General features: G+C 46.3%; 1 protein-coding gene across 2 annotated transcripts in view; it reads right to left on the bottom strand.

Annotated features, from left to right (window-relative positions):
* Positions 1-9,382, bottom strand: part of shisa6b (shisa family member 6b) — a 48,368-nt gene extending 38,986 nt beyond the window's left edge. For both annotated transcript variants that reach the window (XM_078290887.1, XM_078290885.1), the window contains exons 1-3: positions 8,826-9,382; positions 6,762-6,922; positions 796-897 (exon numbers count right to left, since the gene is read on the bottom strand). In XM_078290887.1, the coding sequence (XP_078147013.1) occupies positions 796-897; positions 6,762-6,922; positions 8,826-9,382 (820 nt within the window). The remainder of the gene's footprint in view (positions 1-795; positions 898-6,761; positions 6,923-8,825) is intronic.
* Positions 9,383-21,051: the final 11,669 nt, after the last annotated feature.

Genomic DNA, 21,051 nt, shown 5'->3' with positions numbered 1-21,051 from the left:
TAAACTCTAATATTTATTATAGCAGTGACGGGTCATCAGCCGCTGTAATTAGGATGATGAACATGGAAGCAGCGGGTTTTGGCGACACAGAGGCAGCTTGGGAATGTATGGGATGAATATTCACCAGTAGAACCAGCCCCTGATATGGAATTATATATTGAATCATGTAGTGTAAACAGGTTTTTACTAAAGCAGGTCCAACATTAGAGCATTAGAGGTAATGAATACAGACAATCTCTCTCTCTCTCTCTGTCTCTCTCTCTCTCTCTCCAACACACACACACATTCAATTAAATATGTTAACAGTATCAGGTAAAGGAGCTTGCCTTGCAACCCCTGCAGGGTGACACATACACTGGGTGTGATTTGTGGAGCCAAAATGGATGGAAATAAATCACAAGCGCTTGGCCAACATGGCTGCATACTAATCAGTATATTACCCATGGGAAAACTCTGACAGCCCGCGCGTGTGTGTGTGGTGTGTGAGTGTGTGTGTGTGTCTAGGGTCACCTTCTCCGCCCTGTCGCCATCAGTGGCAGTAAATGTATGTTTGCCTGCATTTAATTGCGAAACGCAGAGGCAGGAGTTCATGAGAATCGCCGGGAGGAAAATTAAATCTGGAAACATTTCACCTCCTTCAGTGTCTCGCTGTTCGTCATCGTGTTGCGAGCGGGAACGTTACACCGGCGCTTTGGTAACAATGGTCCTAGATAAGCTGGAGTTAATTCAAGCCACTGTGTGAGAAGAGGAGGAGGAGGAAAAGAGAAGAAGAGGAGAGAAGAAGTGGTACTGTACCTTTCTGATGGCCTCGACCCAGCGTCACGAAGCCAGAGGAGATGAAGTTGTGAATGTCGGGGCCTCCGCTGCTCCGGACACTCTCCTTTCCATAGTGGAGACCTGTTCACGCATGCACACACACACACACGCACACACACACACACACACACACACGCACACACACGCACACACACACACACACACACACACACACACACACAGAGGCAGGCGAGCAGGGCCCCCACACAGGACACACAGATACAATCAGTGTTAGTACCCTTCGATCACAAAAGCATGTCAGTTTTTCAGCAACAACATGAGCAAAAACTCAGCAAAGCGGCACGGAAAGCTTTCTGTGGCTGGAGAAAATAATGTAATACAGCGCTTTAATATTCTGTATGGGCCTTAGAAATGCAAAGTAATATCTTGTTTTCTGACTGTGCTGCCATCATGTTCTCAATAGCTGTGGCTTTTTCCACGGCGGCGGATGGAAACCGTCCCGGCGGTGTCATTTCCCCGGAGGGTGGAGATGGAGGTATACGTGAAACAACAAGCAAACAAAGTGCAGCGATCTTCCAAAAAAAAAAAGCAAAAAGCAATATGTTCCCGCCGCCCACACACACACACACCGATGCACTTTGAACTCAATCACACCTCTCTCCCCGCGCCGCTTTCACGGCAGCGGATAGAGCATCTTACATCTTGGCGGGGGTTATTTTTCCATTCCATCATACGGGTAATTCCGTGTGCGGCGCGCTAACACACACACACACACACACACATTGTTGTCTTCTTTTTTGTCACCTTTATCATTGGTAGGCCGCGCCATGACCCACTGCGACAACCCCTTGAATCTGAAAGACCCTTCAGAGCCAATCCCCCCCATCCCCCCCCCCTTTCCTCCTGCTTCCATTCCCTGCTCATTAAGGTGAGATCGCATGAAGAGCCTGCGGGGGGAGGAGGGCTACGCATTATGAATTTATCGTCCTTGATACAAAGAAAATCGTGACTTTCACCTCATCGCAGAAGAGGAGAGAGACCGAGCGGCCCGCTATAGAGCCAGAGGATTCATATGGTAATGCTATGGGTTTTTTTTAATCAGGCTTCCAACCGGACACCTATAGCTCCGAATGACTTCTGAGAGCCCGGAAAAACGGGAATAATCGGATAATGATATTATGGGAGGAAGGTGGATGCGGTTCTGCGTGGAGCCGGAGCCGGGGAGGTTATCCGGCTCCAAGGTCGATTAAGCTTTAACACAGCCGGGCGGAGGTAATTTACATGGTATACTGATTTTATAGCATAATCAGATGCCGATCTTGCTGTAGTGGACATGGTGGCGTGCACATCGTCTCGATAAAGCTCCGCAATGCACATCTCTCTGTCTTCATCTCTCTCTCTCTCCCTCTCTCTGTCTGCTCTTTCGCTCTCTCAGTCTGAGGTAAAAAATCTCTCTTTCTAAATGCCATCTTGCCCCCTTTTTCCTTAACCCCGCCCCCTCATGAAACTAATGGCACGGAGATGACAATGTCAAATGTACAGTAAGTCCTGATCTTACACCGGTTCGTAATTAACTGGCTGCTGCAGACCCCGGAAAGAGCTGCTGATGGATGCCTCCCTTCGCACCTGAAACTTAACGAACAACGCACACACATACACACATAGCGGGAGGAGGGGGGGGCCAAAGGTCCTGCTGCATAATAAGGGGCAATAATGAGAGCAAGCGCAGGAGACAATTAGGCGGGTCTCTCAGATGCTGAGGTTGGACACAGGTGCACTCGGGAGGAAGCTTCTATTAAACATGTTGACGCAGTCAGCATAGAAATGTTGCTTTTAACATGTGGGTGATGATTATCCGGCCGACGGGGAGCCGGCCAAGGTCACTGTGGAGATGTTATAGCCGCGCAGTTTAAGGATTAATTGGTGGGAGTTTGGGGGGGGATGGAGGGGAAGGGTGTTATGTGTGTGTGGGAGGGGTGGGAGTAGGGGGGAATATTATTATTAAGGTGCCTATCGGCGAATCATTAGAGTAATTAAATCACTGTTTCGTTATTCAGGCAAAACTCATGCGTGCTGCATGGGTAACTCATACGGAACACACACTAGGCCACACACGCACACACACACACACACGCACGCACTGTGCTTTAAAAATACCCGAAGGTCACGTCAAAGCGGGCTAAATAGCTGGAACTGTTATGCTATTGTCAAGACCTCTAATTGTCCAGAGCAGCTGACCTTTATGCTCGGGAGGTTGTTCATCTCCAACAAAACGAACCGACAGCTCCAATCTCTATATTATATTATTATAGGAGCTCAAGCAGATATGGATGCTGGCTGAAGCCTTTTCAGAGACCGGGTGAGCGCACGCCAAACCCTAGTCGCTCCCTTTATTCGGCTTATTCTTACACTTCTGATGCAGTAAACACAGCCCCATAACTCATAATCCAATTTGCCCATTCTTTTTTTTTTTTTTTTTTTTTGCATAAGTGGTATATGGGAGTAATCTTTTATTTTACCCCCCCGTCTGGTTTCCGCTGGGTAAACTGTAGAGGGTGGAAACAGCAATTCACCGCACTACCTTAAAAAACTGTATTTCATCTTTCTGTGCATTAAGAAAATGTCAGAAGGGAAACCAAGCAACACTTTTCCAAAAAAAAAACCCAGGCAAATCTTTGCCTGTGGTGCGCGGTAAATAAATCAACTTCATCTGAAGAGAGCTGTGGGCCAAACCGCATTACTCAGAGAACCGGTTATTGTTTACTTTAACCGACGGCGAACTCCTGTAAAGGTATCTCCTCCTCCCTTTCAAGGTCTTCTCCTTGTTGTGGCTGCGGGGCGCACTATGTTTACACCCCGACCTAAAAGAGGATCTGAGCCCCACAACAATGCAGAGTGGATGGGAATAAAAATAGCAGCACTTGGGCTGGTATCATATTATGCTGTCTGTACCGTTCTTGCTCCAGGGCCCTGTTTTTTTTTTTTTTTTTCTAAAAGGAATATATCATTCTAAAAATGCAGGGAAGAGTTTTGCAATGCACCAAGGATGCCGTGCCATCACACAAGGCCTGCAATCAGAAATAATTTCCGCAGGTATTTTTTTAGGATTGTGCCTCAACCAAGCTTGTGAGGGGGGGGCAAAAAATTACTTTGGCAAGGGAGTGATTACTGTCCTCCTGCTGAGAGCAACTGGGCATCACTATGTTGAGGATCAAAGGGGAGACGAATGTTATTCCCACTCTTGACTTAAGTTGATGGGATCCTCTTGGGCCCTTTAGCCACTTGCTTTATGAGGTCTCTGCACCTTGATTTAAGAGCGTCTCGAGAAGCCTCTGGACGTGAAGTGGCATTCTCGGCAGCGGCGGCAGCGACTCCTCCGAGCGCTCCTCGGGAGGCCCGCCTCCCCGCTCTCTGTGCCAAATGCGCATTTAGGCGCACATGAATATGCATTTTCCTATGCGAGGCGAGCGGGCGGGCTCCCTCTCCGCCGCGCCACAGCACCGCCGAGCCTGTTAGGGGGCGTAGAGTGGAGCTCCCAATTTACACACACGCATTACCCACGCCTCTCGCCCGGGCTGTCACTGCCTTTCATGTCCAAACCCGTCAGGACCGCTGCGGTCCCTGATGAGGGGGGGTTGGGGGCTCGGCGGCTGGGGCCGGACCGAGCTGAACAGAGCCGAGTCGTGTTAACTCTAACACTGAACACTGACTGTGTGCAAGCAGGCAAAACACTCCCAGACAAGTAGAGAGAGAGAGACAGACAGATAAAAGTGATGCCCAACCTTTTGCTGAGGAGGAATGCGCGCAAGGTCACGCTAAACGCAGCCCACCACTCGCAGCTGTGTTAGGCATGAACGCTGCATGGCAAAACCATTAAGAAGAGATTGATACGGTGAATCAGGGGGGGAAGACACTGACTGGCTGAGTGCAGACTGTGGCAGCAACAAATACTGAACTGCGAGGAAAACAGTTCCCAGCATGCATTTGGATGGCCAAGTCCAGCCCCTAAGGTCTGCATGACATACAGGTTCAACGTCAAACAAAACAAACAACATGTTCACAATATGATGTTATGACAAGGTAAAAATCCACATTAAAGGTGCAGTAAGGAGGATTTTTTACTGTTCCATAGCACAAAATGGCCATAATATATCTGTGGAGGGCTGATAGGATTATTGATCAGTACCAGTGACTCAGTGATTACTTCTCCAGGTGCTGAGATTTCTGACTTTCAGAACTGACTTTCCAGCCCGTGTCTCTTTTGTTTTGGACCAAAAACTCCCCTCTCCTAGTCTTATTTTCAGCTCTGTATTGTGAAAATGTGACTATTATTTGCAGAGGTCAGAGAGTTACAGTTTTTACTGCTTGAGACTTGACTTGATGCATGAAGAGAAGACTCGAGACTTGACTACTTTGATGACTTGAAAAGGTTTCTAAAGTCTTGACTTGAGATCTTGTGTTTGTGTAAATGACTTAGATTGAAAGTGATGAAATTTGTTCCAGCAGACGACTGAATTTAAATTCTGTTTTCTGAATTTGTATGGAATGATTGAATTTATTGAAGTTGAAACTGATTATAGAAATCAAACTCATGATGCTCTTACCAAGTTGTTATCCTATTAAAACCATATTGCATTGAAAAGTCCTAGATATTTAGTATTCTTTAAGATATTAAATTGATACTGGACTCAATTTGTTCTGACTTGAGTTGCTGTTCTACATTTAGACTTGAGACTTGACATTAATGACTTGGACTTGACTTGGTGTTCTACAGTTAGACTTGAGACTTGACTTGAGACTTGTGCCTCAAGACTTGAGACTGACTTGGGTCTCGAGCAGAGTTGACTTAGTCACACCTCTGATTATTTGTGTCAATTACAGGCCATAAGCTGCACCTGAGGCCTGTCAATGTTGTTGCAGTTCCTTGGTCGCTGATAGAGGTCAATAAACATCAGATTACTTCATGCACCTTTAACAGAGCTTTGGAAACTGTTTGGAACTGATACCAGCAAGATATTTAGGTCCCGATTTCACAAAACGATGCAGGTAGCAGCTATGGACGACTACAGACGTCGTCTCAGCTTCCATTTTGCTGTTATATTTATACAGATTTCCAGTGTTGGTGCAGGCTGCCGCATCAACATCTATTCCACATTTAAATATTTGCTGGGTTCGGCTGCACTCCAAGACTTGTGCACACCTCAACCTCTTGCTCCGTCTCTCCATCTCAATCTCCCTTGCTCCCTTTGTGTTTCTTATACCCCGGCTCGATCTCATTTCTTCCCCACTCCTCTCCCTCTCTTCCCCCCCATCTGATAAGACCCGCTCCAGCTGAGAAAACCTGCCCGCACCTCCGTGACTCACCCCCCCTCCTCTCCTGCTCCTCTGCAGAGCGAGGAACAGGCGGTGCAGATTTACGCTCCCCCTGTCTGCTCTCTGAATCGCCGGGCTCGAATCACGCCGCGCACTCTGGACGTTTCACCCACCACCGTCCGATTCGCCCGCCGAGCCGCCCGAGAGGCCCATCACTCCCGTCGTGTCGGTGACGGGCGGGGCCGCGCTACCTCGCCAGCCTGTAATTATCTCCGCTAGCAGGCCTCGCTCTCTTCTTCTTCTCTGTCTTCTCTCCCGCGCGCGCTCTCCCGCTCAAATCGGATGATTACTGGATGTTAACATTGGAGATTACACTGCTGAACGGGGGAGCGCAGTGGATACAGTGTGTGTGTGTGTGTGTGTGTGTGTGTAGGGGATGTGAATGCGCGATACTGTGTGTGTTTTTTTGATGCATGAGGAAAAATAATTGAATAGCAAATGCGTAAACATTTACACAGACACGCTGACAGGGATGTGGGCACACAAAGGACCCATTGAAATCCGCCTTCAAGCTCGGTTGACGGCCATTACACAGCGGTGACACTCAAGAGCCAATCAGTGAAGAGTGTTAGGACTTGGGGTGTTCAGTGGAGGGAAAGGAGAGCTCTTACCGTGGTTGGACTTGGAGGTGTGAACGGGGGTGTAGTGGTTCTTGGACGAGGTTCTGACCGGCGTGTTGTCTTTGGGCGAGCCGTTCATCGCTGCGAAATTCTCACAGTCGTATTGCGATATGGGAATGGGCCCCTGCTGCCTCAGAATGTCCGCAAGGGCCCTGAGAACCAGAAAACACAAGAGCATTTCATCAAAAAACACCAAAAAGAATCTTGTTTCCTTATTCCCCCCCCCCCCCTCCCCCCCCTCCCCCCAACACAGTTTCAGCATTTTTCTCGAATGGCTGCTAATTGTTAAGACAGTGTTGTAACGTGCGATTACGGATGATTCAGGGCTGCTCCGTGTGTGTGTGTGTGTGTGTGTGTGTTTTCTTCTCTGGGAACATGACGAATGTTCATTTGCAAGAGAAACAGCGTCGGGGTTTATGAGTATCTCGTCTAATTGGGTTGAATTTGAATGTTTTTCAGACCAGTGCCAGGTGCATATGGAGGGATGAAGCCCTCGAGGGGGGTGGGGAGTGGAAGTGAGGGGGGGGGGGGGGGGGGGGGGGGGAGCAAAGCAACGATGAAAGACAGTTCCCACAAAAAATGTTTGTTTGCCTTTTTTTCCTGGCGCCACTTTTTTTTGGGGGGGGGATAAGAGGGAAATCAAATTATTTGCGCGTCGCTGCAGCAGCGGCTCCGAGCCTTTGTATGACAAATGTATAACCTTTGCATTTATATTAATATTTCACCCCCCCACACACACACACACACACCCCACCCCACCCCACTCCCACCATTCCTGTTCCTATTACCCAATGTGCCGAAGTGCAGGCACGTCGCACGACCTTGACGAAGCCCCAACCTTAACGTTATCCATTATTCACAGTCTTAAGATTGCTCAAGTGTTGAATTACGCATCCGATAAGAGAGAAAAAAAACCCTACTCAATCTAGAGGAAATAATGCGTGTCAGCATTTGCTCAGCCATGTGGCCTACAGTCTACAACATGTCGTCCGCTCACGGATGATGACCCTCATATGGTGAAGCCCCCCCCCGGGGGAAACCAGGGCCCAGGACGATCCTTCGCCGTGGTATCTCACGTCTTCTAACCATATAGCCAGAGAGCATGTGTTGCTGTGCGGTGGGTGGGAGAGAAGGGGCGGGGCAGATGGTGAAGTATGATCTGTGACAGCCGGCTGCCTCAACTTGACGTGTGTTTTCTCGAGCCAAATATCCCGGGCTATTGTTAGTTCGCAAGATGAGAGAGACACCATTTTTATCTTGCCTCGCCGGCTTAATGGTGCAAAAAGAACGATTTTTATCACAAAGGCCGCAGCAGAAACTAAAAAAAAAACATCAAATATGCATGTGGAGCATCAGTCCATCTCACTCCCACATAGATACAACACACACACACATTGGTGCACGCACACACACACACACACCACCCACCAGAACTACTTTGATAGTTCCCTTTGAACACCTCTGTAATTATTTTGGGCTTTCATTCAGATACACTGGGATTTAATATTCCGGCATCTGCTGTAAATCTAATAGAATTTGATCTGAAAGGCGCTCTATCAGTCTGGCTTTAGATGATAATCTGTTAATTAATTTCAGCACATTGCCAGTCTGGACAAACTCTGATTTCCTGGTCATCTTTTCTCATTTGGACCAAAAAAAATAAAAAGAAATCCTCAGCACATAAATAACTGCTACATTGCAAACTGCTGCTTTTATGTGAAAGCATAATGTTTGTAGACATGAGACATGAGTCGTGACCTTTGACCCTTGTCTGCCATTTGTGTTGTGTTATGTTCCATTCATGGTCAACATGCCTCCTGTGATGCAGTCACATCAAGCTTAACAAACAGCAGGGTTGAGCTATAGGATTCCCTATAGACTTTGTGTTAGAAGGACACTTAGACTCCCATTTACCAAAGGAAAGACACAATTATCTATACAATAAGGGATAAACTCAGAAGATAAACATTTTCACTGCATAAAAGCATAACCATACAATTCATTCTGACATGATTTTAAACAGTTTTGTAGCTTATCGTATTACTATTCACTTACCTATGTATATTCATTTCCTGAGGCGGCTCTGTGGCTTTGTCATAGGCAACTTTGGCCGAGACTCCCAGCACTATGATGAAGGCTATGATCCCACAGGTGATATAGACCGCTGTGTTGGTCTGATCCATGCTCGGATCGTACGTCTCACCGGTCGGGCTGGGCGACGGGGCCGCCGGCTGCACCCAGTTGGGCTTGTGGTAGTTCTTGCAGGCTTTCTGATCCAGCCGGTCCTTTTTGTACTCGCAGCAGAAGCGCAGGTAGCACGTCCCGCAGCAGAACCGGTGGTCCGTGTTGTTGCACTCGAACATCTTGTCGTACGAGCCGCTCACGTCGTAGTAGCCCAGGCAGGTGTCGTGGTTGCTGGCGGGCGGCGGCTGCACCGCGACGGTCTTCTGCGGGGCGGCCGTGGGCACCGCGGCGGTGGTGTTCCTGTCCTCCTTGTTCGCCTTGGGACCCCGCTTGGCCACCGGCTTCGCCTTTTTCCCGCCCGTGGCGGCGCTCAGCACGCTCAGCGGGTCCAGGTATATGAGCAGCAGCAAAAGGTGCCTTATCCCCATGGTGCGATGAACTCTTCAAGTCGCTGATCTTCTGGTCGGTGAAAGACACTTCAAGTCTGGTCGAACGCGCAACGGTTCAGTCTTGCGTAAGCGTCGCCACCCGGTCTCCCCCTACTCGCTCGGTCTCCGGTGCCGCTGTCATGCTGAATACAACTGTGGGTGTTGTCGACGGCATTTCTCGGCTATTTCTTGCGCGCTGAAGAAACTAAAGTCCGTCGCCAGCCATCGGGAAGTGGTGGCAGGAGAGCAGCATGTCCTGAGCGGGAGGGGAGCTGATGGGTTCGCCGGGCTGCGCGCGCTCTCCTCCGGGCGAGGGGGGCTCTGTGGCAGCCGCGCGGTGCGTCGCTGTCCAAGGTGCTGAATTCTGGAGACCCGTCTTGCTCAAGTCAAAGTTAACGCTGGAGCAAAGACACAAGGGGTTCATTAGGCATTATCCTCACGTCCAAGGCGGGTAACGCGTTCAAACAAACTATTCGGCTCCTAGACATGTTCAAATAATTTGGCACGTTTTTCCCCACCCGAACAAATTATCCCATTTTTTTGTACTCATGGTCACAGTTTGCCATTTTGACGTTAAGCAACTTGCAAAACGCTGAGATATTTCACCGCAAATATCTCTGTTAAACTGATATTTATCCCCATGTTGAGCGTCAAACCCAACCGCCGCAGTAGCCAAATGGAATGTGGGCGATTTCTACTTCTAGTCTATTCAAATAGAATTGAACCATAGCACAAACAACTAAATTTGACTGACTGCATCCCAGTTTTACTGAGATATCCAGAGCCTAAGTGTGTGAAATCCAGCCTACCTCTGCTAGGATTCCCGTTGGGGAGTTGCTCTCTGTCCGGGTCTCCGAAAGTGAGGAGAATATCAGAGCTCTAAACCAAACCCCTCTCTCTCTCTCTCCCTCCCTCTCTCTCTCTCTCTACTCCTTCTTCTTCTCTCCTCCTTCTTCGCCTTTCTCCCTCCCTCCGTATCTTACATCACTTCGGCGCTGGCGTCACAACTCAGCCAAGTATCGGTAAATTGCATTCCCCCCCTCCTCCTCCTCCTCCTCCTCCTCCTCCCCCCCCTTCCCCCTCTCTCCGTCCCCCCCTCCTCCTCCCAGTCAGCCTGGTTATTGGCATTAACACTTCTAAATTAAACGGCTGCACGGCGCTCTGTCTGCAGAACACGGCTGCTGTCTATACAGTTACCGCCGAGCCACTCCAACACGTGCAATACGCATTTATCTGCATCCCCTGCCCAAGTTCCCTTCCACCATTCCACAAACCGTTTTTGCACAGCTAATACGACGGCATGTTGTTATTTACGTTTCAGCTGCGGGCCTGTAAACAAGCGACGTTTTCCCGGGATGAAATAATAATTGGCTGTATACTCTCGGTTAATACACACTTTCAGATAATGTAATTCCTATTTGTCAGTAGCCCAGCCATTGCACCTGGGGGATTATGCGGAACTGATAGGGCTAAATTACCAGTGAAGTGTGTTTCAACACAGCTGCATCAAACTGAAGCAGAGGCTCCCAACACACTGCTGAGTGCAAATCCCTCTATTCCCCTTCAGTCTTCTTCTGTGCGTGCAGGTTTTCAGTCCAAAAATGCAACTTCAAATCTTGACAATGTCTGCATAAAACATGTTTGATCGCATAGGAATAGAGGGACGTTTGAATTCCTATAGCAGGGCCGCTTTAATATTTTTCTTACTCTGTATTCATTTCCAACCAGAGTGCATCACTGCCATTTCGAAGCTCACACACACATTCTGCACATCCAACGCTCCTCGCTGGCTGTTGCTGTCAAGACGGCCGCAGTATTTTGCAATACACACACACTACAGCAGCTGATTTCACTGATTAGCACACCTCCAACCAGACTAATCAGTGAAATCAGGTGTAGTGTTTATTTTGAATGAAAACCTGCATACACATGGCTTTCGATGTGTTTGGACCACTGGGCTAGATTGACAGCCAATTGTAGTCTTTATAATTACAAAATACTGTGGCCGTCTTGGATGTGCAGAGTGTGTCTGTGAGCTTCGGAATGGCAGCGATCCACCTTGGTTGGAAGTGAATGCGATGTGATGAGAATACAATACAGTGTTTCTGGAGTATTTCTGGCAGGAGGGTAGTTGTGATGGTCCGGGCCAGGATGGCATTGGTAAAGATGGGAGCCAAAGTGTCATAGCACCCAAGAGTAAGAAAAACATTAAAGGGGCCCTATGATAGGAATTCAAATGTCCCTCTATTTCTATTTGATCAAAGATGTTTAATGAAGATGTTAAAATTTGAAGTTCTTGCATTTTAAAAATCCATCCTTTTCTTTTACAGACAGTTTTGACTGCAGTCAATGCATCACAACTGGACTCGGTCCTGATTGGCTCTCCTCACTAAAGAATCGCTGAAATCCTTCTAATCAGGCCAGTTTGCAGCATTTGAACTGGAAAGCCTCCGCTCAGCAGGTTGAGCTCATTTGAATCAGAGGGAGCTGGTGTCAGTGGCCAGTCAGCGTCCAACACTGCGACTGTTCTGCCTGTGAGCCGAATACATCCCATAAACACCCTTTTAACGAAACTACATTTATTAAGAGCATTACTTTTATCCTGAGCCATAGCATGGAAAAACAAAAAATCATGAAAATTGAATAATATGGGAGCTTCAAAGGCTCCATCAGCACCGCCTGTCAGAGCTCGCCGGGCAAAGATCCTCCCATTACAGCGGCTGCCGGCTTTACACATCATCGCCGCGAAAAAGCAAGAAGGAGGCGGAGGTCACGGCGAGCCTGACCGCCGCCGCGCGGCACGACTGTTTAGAAAACAGGCCGAATCTCCAAAAAAAGCGAGTGTGAGTTCCTGTAGGCAGTCGAGCGGGAGTCTTTTCCTGACTGTGGCACTTTCGCTGCTGTCATCCCCCTCCTGAGGAAATACCGAAGGAAGGTGGAATGCCAGCTCTCATTAGAAACCGGATTTCAAAAGCCTCCCTGACAGGAACAGTAGGGAGGAAAAAACTCTTTGCATAAGCATCTTCTCCCCCCGCGATCACCGGTGGTGTGACTGGCAGCAGGTTAGGCTACCAAAAGATCCTCATTTAAAGTCTAAACCCTCCCTGGAAAACTTATCTTCTGACTGGCTTCTACGCATATCAGGCTAAAGCCATCCCAAATTGAAAGACTTGAAATTTAGATTTTGATCTCTTATTGCATTGCTTTGTGTTTGTGTATCTCTCTTGCATTCACCCAGTCAACACAGGTTCCGCATACCGAGTGCCACTCAGGAGGAGAAGAAGACAGCGCGATGATATTCGTGCCTGCATCTCGCACCGACAACACCGCTGATTGGGAGGCCGAGGAGCAGTTGCTTAGTAACCACTTTTTACGATGCCATCCATACTTGTTGTCATGAAAAATTCAAACTCCCCACGAGTGAACTGTTCCCCGTGACTTGGGCATAAGATATAGATGGGCTCGGAGACGTATGGACGGGTCTTGAAGAGCGAGTGCCAAACAAAAGCATATACATCCGAGCAAAACACACACACTCCACACATAGAGGAGATATAGGCCTCCGAATCCGACATGGATGGCCCAGAGCGGATCCACAGCCGGCCCGAAAAAAATGCACAGACAGAAGGTAATGTTTTAGCCCCGGTCTTCCACATCTGTGTGCTGCGTTTTGTGACCGAGCGGGATGATGTTCCATTAATGTTTCAGATCCATTTCTGTTCCTGCAATAAACATGATTGAGGAGGCATCCTGCATGGAGCTGCCTTTGGTGTCATTATTGCATCAATTTTTTCCTATGGCTTATAGCATCGCTGCCGGTGTTATTGTCTGCACCGATTTGGGTGTCGCTTTTTGTTATTTTCAGCATTGTGTGTTCTGTTCTATTCTAATCTATTGTATTCTGTTCTATTGTATTCTGTTCTGTTCTGTTCTGTTCCATTCTATTCTATTCTATTCTGTTCTGTTCTATTCTGTTCTGTTCTGTTCTATTCTGTTCTGTTCTGTCCTATTCTGTTCTATTCTGTTCTGTTCTATTCTATTCTATTCTGTTCTGTTCTGTCCTATTCTGTTCTGTTCTGTTCTGTTCTATTCTATTCTGTTCTGTTCTGTCCTATTCTGTTCAATTCTATTCTGTTCTGTTCTATTCTGTCCTATTCTATTCTGTTCTGTTCTATTCTGTTGTCTTCTGTTCTATTCTGTTCCAATCTATTCTGTTCTATTCTATTCTATTGTATTCTGTTCTATTCGATTCTGTTCTGTTCTGTCCTATTCTGTTCAATTCTATTCTGTTCTGTTCTATTCTGTCCTATTCTATTCTGTTCTAATCTATTCTGTTTTGTTCTATTCTGTTCTCTTCTGTTCTATTCTGTTCCAATCTATTCTGTTCTATTCTATTCTATTGTATTCTGTTCTATTCGATTCTGTTCTGTTCTATTCAATTATGTTCTATTCTATACTGTTCTATTCGATTCTATTCTATTGTATTCTGTTCTATTCGATTCTGTTCTGTTCTATTCAATTATGTTCTATTCTATACTGTTCTATTCGATTCTATTCTGTTATGTTCTATTCTATTCGATTCTGTTCTGTTCTATTCAATTATGTTCTATTCTATACTGTTCTATTCGATTCTATTCTGTTATGTTCTATTCTATTCTCTTCTGTTCTATTCTATTCCCTCTGATGCTCACTGTCAGTGTTGCACTTTAAATACAGTCAGGCTCCTCAGATTTGTTTATCATTAAGGGAAAAAAGCGAGATCCAAAGCACTCCAGAAATCAATTAAAAGGTCTTAATTCTGTTTGGCTAGTCATAATTGAAAGTTAAAAACGTTGCAGTGTCAAGCCCAGTAGAATAAAGGCCTTTCAGCTGATTTCTGGAGTGCCTTGGATCTCCGTTTTTTTCCCCTGCAGTTATAAACTTACAATTATGACTAGCCAAGGAGAAGAAAGGCTTTTAACAGATTTTTGAAAGTGCCTTGGATCTCGCTTTTTTTCCACACGGACTCTTTTCATCCGAAGAGCAGCCGACCCACCGATCTTTAACATTAGCAGCTCGGAGACTCTCCAGCCTCCTATCTGTTTATCATTAAATTGACCCCCTGATCCTCTCTCCTCGCCCCCTGAAACGATACCGATGAATTGAATGTGGACGAAACGGAGATGCGTTCTGAAGTCCAAAGCCTTTTTCCGGGCAGTTTCCGCCATACAAGACTTTGCTGTTACAGCACTGACAAAGCAGTGAAGCGCGTCCCATCCGAGCGGGCCCTTCGCATTGTTCTTGACTCCTCTCGCTCTCTCTCCGGGGAGCGATCCTTTATACATGCCATGTTCTCCTGCCATTACCATGACCCAATTTCCTTTGAAAACTATGTTTCCCAAATTACAGAAAGAGCCGGGGCCCGTACAAGGGCTTTTAAGCGAAACTGTCCCCTTGAGTTTAACTACGCGCGCCGCTGAGTCCCCACTCCGGAAAGTGCTTTGTCAAGAATTTCTGATAATTCTCCGCTTTTTTTTTTTTGCCCATAGGGCTACAAGCTTGAACCGTAAGGCTTTGGGGGCTGGTGGAGTGTCAAGCTGGGGCGAGGAATTAAAACACAGACAGCTATTTCGCTGCACAAACGGGAGCACTTCCCATACCAACGAAGAAGAAGAAGAAGAAGAAGAGGCGCTTCTCGTGTCACCCTCAGCCCCTTACACTGTCAACGAAGGTGAATAATACCCTCATTCTCTGAAACAACCTTTTCCGAATGCCAAATGGAACCGACTGAATGCATTACATCAGTTTTTATAAGCGCTAAAACATCTTAACCCCGTCAATATTTTCTCAGAAGTTTGCCAGCTGCCTTCTCCTCGGCGAGGCAGGACAGATCGCGTGTCGAGGCTGGAGTAATGGCGCTCGCCAGCATGCTGTCATCGCTTCCCCATAACTGTCTTGTTAGCCTAAAATCCCCGTCCCCGCTCCTGTCCCTGGCACCCTGCACTGGCACGCTGTAATATCGCACTAATTTACAGCCAGACTTACAACTTGAATGAGGCTGTTTGATGTTCAGTGTCAGCTTTTGATCAGGGCCATATATTCAGAGCTCTCAGTGCTTGGGTTTATAAATGATTATTACTGTAGTGCCGCTTTGTGGGATTTAATGAATGGGAGATGATGGTGTAGTGTATGCAAAGGGGATGGTATTCCCATGCAGGATTGGTTAGTTTCAAGATGTAATCATTTACAGATTGCTGATAATCTGCTAAAATTGTCATTGGTTAAAACAGATAGTTATTCCAACTCAAACATACTTAGGCCTATACAACTTTTACCTTCAGGTACCATTGGATTATTTTGCCTCTAAATTCTGTAACATGAAGTTAAAGGTAGACCAGGCAATTTTTGTGCAAAAAAATAGGCCTACCCCTCTTATTAGACGCTGACATCACATTTCAGGTTTTCTGGGTATTGAAGTTCCGATTTTTCAAACAATTACCTCTTGCTGCCATTTGGAGGCGCAAATGTGCAAAGTTGCCTTGTACAGCTTTAAATGGATAATTTATTCTATTATTTTATTTACTAAACACTAAATAAAAACCCTCTGCAACGTCTATTAAAAGCCTCTATAGTCTCATTCCTGTTTTTTCAGTAAGTATGGGTTAGAACTACCAGTGTTCGTACAATTAATGACTATTCAATAATCAGTTACTCCCCATTACAAGCTATGGAGGCTATGGAGTAAATGTACATGCCTTAAGTAAAGTCCATGGATCTGTTTACAGATCGCAATAATGAATCATCGTTGATCCACGATAACACAATAAAGACATAATGAACGCAGTAAAAACTGCCAACATACATAATATATTACCCCGTAATTACAGCATAACCCCAAACAATTAATATTCATTACAGTATCTGACATTTTTCAAGCTTTATAACAAACAGCACAACATCACAAATTGATAAGCTCATGCATAAAGCATAGTTACATTATTCACTATGGTTATATGTTTTTCTTTCTGCTTGAGTCAGTGCTAGTTAAGTAACTCTAAAGCCCATCTGAAAACCGCCAACAAGGGCCGGCACGATGGAGATGATACACTCTGTCGATTCAGCTCCAGAAGACGCCGGGGGGAGCTCGAAACGTCGCTCTCGCCACTCCTGAGGTGACACTTAAAGCGGAATCAAACATTAATGGGTGATTATTTATACATTTGCGTGGTCTCGCAAGCCTCTTTACGGTACGGTACAGTACCGTACTGCACAGGCCTTGCTTATGTGTTCCTCCCATTAGCTGTGCAGCCGTCACTTGCCACAGCCAACGCACAGGGACGTAACCCAGCAGAGCCCCGCGCCGCTCAAGCAGTTACGGGAAAAACGCGATGAGCCCCCGCAAATCATGTCAATGCCTCCCCGAGGACGACTTTTCCAGATGCCACTGTTTTCCTCTTCACTGATGCATTACACCGTGTATGTGTGTGTGTGTGTGTGAAGTATGAATGCGTAAAAGTGGGTCACAGCTGCCAATATAAGAGCACATTCCCCCATTTTCTCAAAGCAGGGGGCTTTCCTTGAGCAGAGAGCAGGAATGAAAGAGTGCATTAACCTTGTCCTTCCTCCAGCCTCGAGTTCCAGCCGCATGTTCCCTCCCGGCAGCGGTGAGAGAGGGTGAGAGAGAGAGAGAGAGGGTGAGAGAGAGAGAGAGAGAGAGAGAGAGAGAGAGAGAGAGAGAGAGAGAGGGAGAGGCAACACTAAAGCATTCATTTTCCAAATAGGCTGTCATACTGATGTGCCTCCTTCCCTCTATCTTCCTTGGCCCCTTTCAACTATCCCTCCATTTCTCTTTGATATCTGCTCCGTCTCCCCACGCCGAGGAAAAGCTTGTTTCCCAGGTTGCTCTTATCTGCGCCGTTGAGGGAAAATCCATTTTCGAGTCGCGCGTTTTCAATTTCTGTTTAGATTATTGGGGCCTGTGAATATTTCTTGAAGGTTCTGCTTTGTGTGTTTTTTTCCCGTCCGACATGCATTTTTTTGACTGGCTAATAAAAAACAATTGAAGCATAAGGTTTATTTGTGAAGCAGACATTTTCTGTCTAGATTTCAAGGCCCTCATTTAACATCATTAGGAATACTTATCAAATGCAACTAATGAGAACATCTGACAATAGTTTGGTTGTTTTTGGGAGGCCAGAAGAAGAAAGGCGATTTTTCTTTTTATTTACAATGTGAGCATCAAAACAAAAAGGGGATAAACTCCGAGAGGTTAATCACCGTCTTTCTCCTTCTCCTCTGTTCTCCCTCCTCTTCTGCTTTCTTTTTCTTCCCCTCTCTCTCTCTCTCCCTGTCTATAAGTTTACATAATTAAACAGCCTCCATGAGATATGGACTCGTGAGAAGGTCAGGCTGAGGAGCATCCACAAATTGAGACGGCACCTCCAGACGTTATTTATCGAGCCCGACGCGCTCACATCCGTCCGGCGCGTGACGTCCAACATTATCAATGCCGTTTTCCGGCTCGTTACCCGGAGTTCCTCCAGTCCCGTGTCTCTCCTGAGAAATGCCTCCGTCCGTCATTAGCCGCACAAAGCCCCGACACATGAATTTCACATCACTCCTGACATTGATAATTCAATCTTCCCGCACTGTGTGCAGTGAAGACAAAAACAAACAGTAGCTGACACTGTTTGACACTAAAGCCAGCGGCGTTTATGTGTTGCGGGTTTGTAGGAAACTAATGAACGCTCCAGGCTCTGTGTTTCTCTGTATTTCTGCGTCATCATCCATATGTCCGGGGCCATGTTCACATGACATGCACTGCTTCGGCTATTTCCCATCAGCTGTTTCTGTGTCACTGCCATGGGGATTGGGATGCTGCCTGAGGGGCCGCCATACAGAAAGAGAGAGAGAGAGAGAGAGAGGCTCCAACTCCAATCGACTCCCTCCATACATCGCCTCTAAGCCGGCTGCATGCTTAAGGATTTTGAACCCGCTTCCAAGAACCAATATCTTAGCTTCGTCGCTCCAAATCAAACCTGCATGTCATGTTTACAATTCATTTGTAATGATTTTGCAATTGAAGAAGGGAAAAGCAAGAGGATTTGGTTGGTTTGGTTTGGAGTCAAAGTCTTGTGCAATCGAAGTGAGCCTTGAAAGCTGCAGACCTTGAGAGAGAGAGAGGAGAGAGAGAGAGAGAGAGAGAGAGAGAGAGAGAGAGAGGGATCAAAGGTTGAAGCTATGAGCAAAGCTGGGGAACGACCTCTTCTGCCTGGATGGCCATGCTCATGTCAAGCCAAGCCACAGCTGTGCTGAGCTGGCTGTGTGATGGGAGTGTGTGTGTGTGTGTGTGTGTGTGTGTGTGTGTGTGTTTATATCCATAGCTTTGTGTTTGTGTGTGATTGTGTGCCATGTCTGCAATGTGTATGTGTGGGTTTATGCAATGCCAGGCATGTGTATGTGTTTGTGTGTGTGTATGTGACATGTCTGGTATTGTGTTTGTGTGTTGGTGTGTGTGTGTGCGACATGTCAGGCATTCTTGTGTGTTTGTGCCTGTGTGTGTGTGTGACATGTCTGGGATAAACAACAGCTACCCTGCAGATACTCGGGAGACTGATGGCCTCAGATTGACCTTCATTATGAGTCCATGTAAAACAGCGCTTCCTCTCGCTGACACTGCCCCTTATGGGAAAACAATGGAATGACTTGGGGCCACGCTGCATAGTGGCACCATAGTGCATAACAGTGAAGTCACACTGTAAATATACAGGGACAATAATGAGGATGAGGTCAGCTGGGCCAGCTATTATGAAAGGTAAATTCACTTCAGCATTACATAGGACACAGCAAAAAAGTCATTTAATGTAGTCTTTTTCCCTAAAGCAAGTGGGAAAAACTGCCAGTGGGGTGAGATAATTTCACTTGTTTCCAATGCAAATCAACTTGCTAATATAGTCATCTGCCTTTTTTTGTTTTAAGATAGTGACAATTATCTCATCCCACTGGCAGAATGTTTCAAGATCTGAATATGAAACTAAAGGCTTGTCAAGACTCGTCAAGATGGACATTTTTAGCATACATGTTGCCAGAGGTGGAAAGAGTAGGCCTACCATATTCTACTCAAGAAATACTGATACTTTGCTGAAATTTTACTTAAGTAGAAGTAAAATTACTGTTGAAATTTACTTAGTTACTGGTTAGTAAAAAGTTACTGAGTTACTCCACTGATGTTTCTTCTGCTGTTAGCTATCCAACTAGCTAGCAAGGCTAGCAAAACTAGCTAGCCCAGTCAACAATCAGGCTAACGCAAACCATATTGTTGTAGCTGGATGCATGTTAGCTAAGCTGCTATCATGGATAAATCTGAGCATTTAATATTACAGTTAACATTTCTTCCACATGCTTACGCAGGTTTAATGCAGATGATATTTACAACTGGCCAGTTTCTGAGACCTTATGCACAGCAAACAAAATTTGTAGTCTACTCTGTAACTCACGTCAAAACATAAGTAAAATTTAAATTACTGAATTAAAGAAATGCATTAAAAAGTACCAAAAAGCTACTAAATTACAGTAAGGAGAGTAAATGTAATGCATTACTTCAACCATTGATTAAGACTAAACAGAGCCACCAACGTCAGCTAAATGACTCTCTCCATCTCTAAAGCTCTGAAGAATCTTTGGTATGCCGTAGAAAAACCTGTTGGCATTACAGTGTACACGTGTTGAATATTGCATCAAGTAGAGAGTACAGATAATACAATGTGATGAAATATTTACAGCCACGCACATACATGTAAGGCCGCACATGAAAGCGCGTGAGGGGATATTAGAATAAAGCCCAAGTGTTTGCAGCCCGGCGGGTCCCTGGAGCGAGAGACGGCGCATTACGATTCAAGGCCTGGCACGGGGAAGAACAGAGCACCCAGGGGTCCTTGGAGGGAAGGTCTGGGGAGCGGCGGAGGGTCCTTTTTTCGGATCACCGCTGCTCAACGCAAAAAGCCTTTTTTCTCCAGTCCCCCGCTACTCAGACTGAAGGACACAGAAATGGCCCACTCATCCCGAATACCGCCCAGCTCATCAAAACAGCCCCGAGATGACCTGATGTTGGAGCATCTTGTACTTTTCTCGCTAAAATTTTTTTTTTCCTTAAAAAATGTGCATATGGCCGTCTCAGCATTCTTTCAGGCCCCGCGCAGGGATCAATGTCATTGGTATGTATGGCTCGCCGTACCCCCCCCCCCCCCCCATCCCCACCCCATAAGCCTCCAGGCATCATCTTCAGCACTTTTCAATATGGGATCAACGGAAAGAAAAACTGCAATCTCCAGATTTGTGTGTTTTTATCATAATGTTGTATTTCTGCATGGGAGATGAGGATGATGATAAAAGACATATTCTGCCGTCAGTCCATCAGTGATTTTTATCTCACCTCATCATTATTTTATCCGGCCTTAGCGCGGATTAATGTTGTTTGTCAAGATAGGAATAATCAGCGGGTCTGGTTTGGATGTATAGTGTGATGGATAAGGCTGTTGTCTTGCCCTTCTAATGCACTTCACACAAGCTGGAGGACACTTTCTGAAGACTTTGTGTCCTCAGCTTAACTGTATCTTCTTTCCAAAATTATCCTGCTAAAAGGTCTGATGCAGGACTTGACGGCGGATGTTTTTTTAGTGTAATTACCTCAG

Source organism: Centroberyx gerrardi, chromosome 20 (assembly GCF_048128805.1).
Source record: "Centroberyx gerrardi isolate f3 chromosome 20, fCenGer3.hap1.cur.20231027, whole genome shotgun sequence".
NCBI classification, from domain to species: domain Eukaryota; kingdom Metazoa; phylum Chordata; class Actinopteri; order Beryciformes; family Berycidae; genus Centroberyx; species Centroberyx gerrardi.
This window is presented reverse-complemented; position numbering and strand designations above follow the sequence as displayed.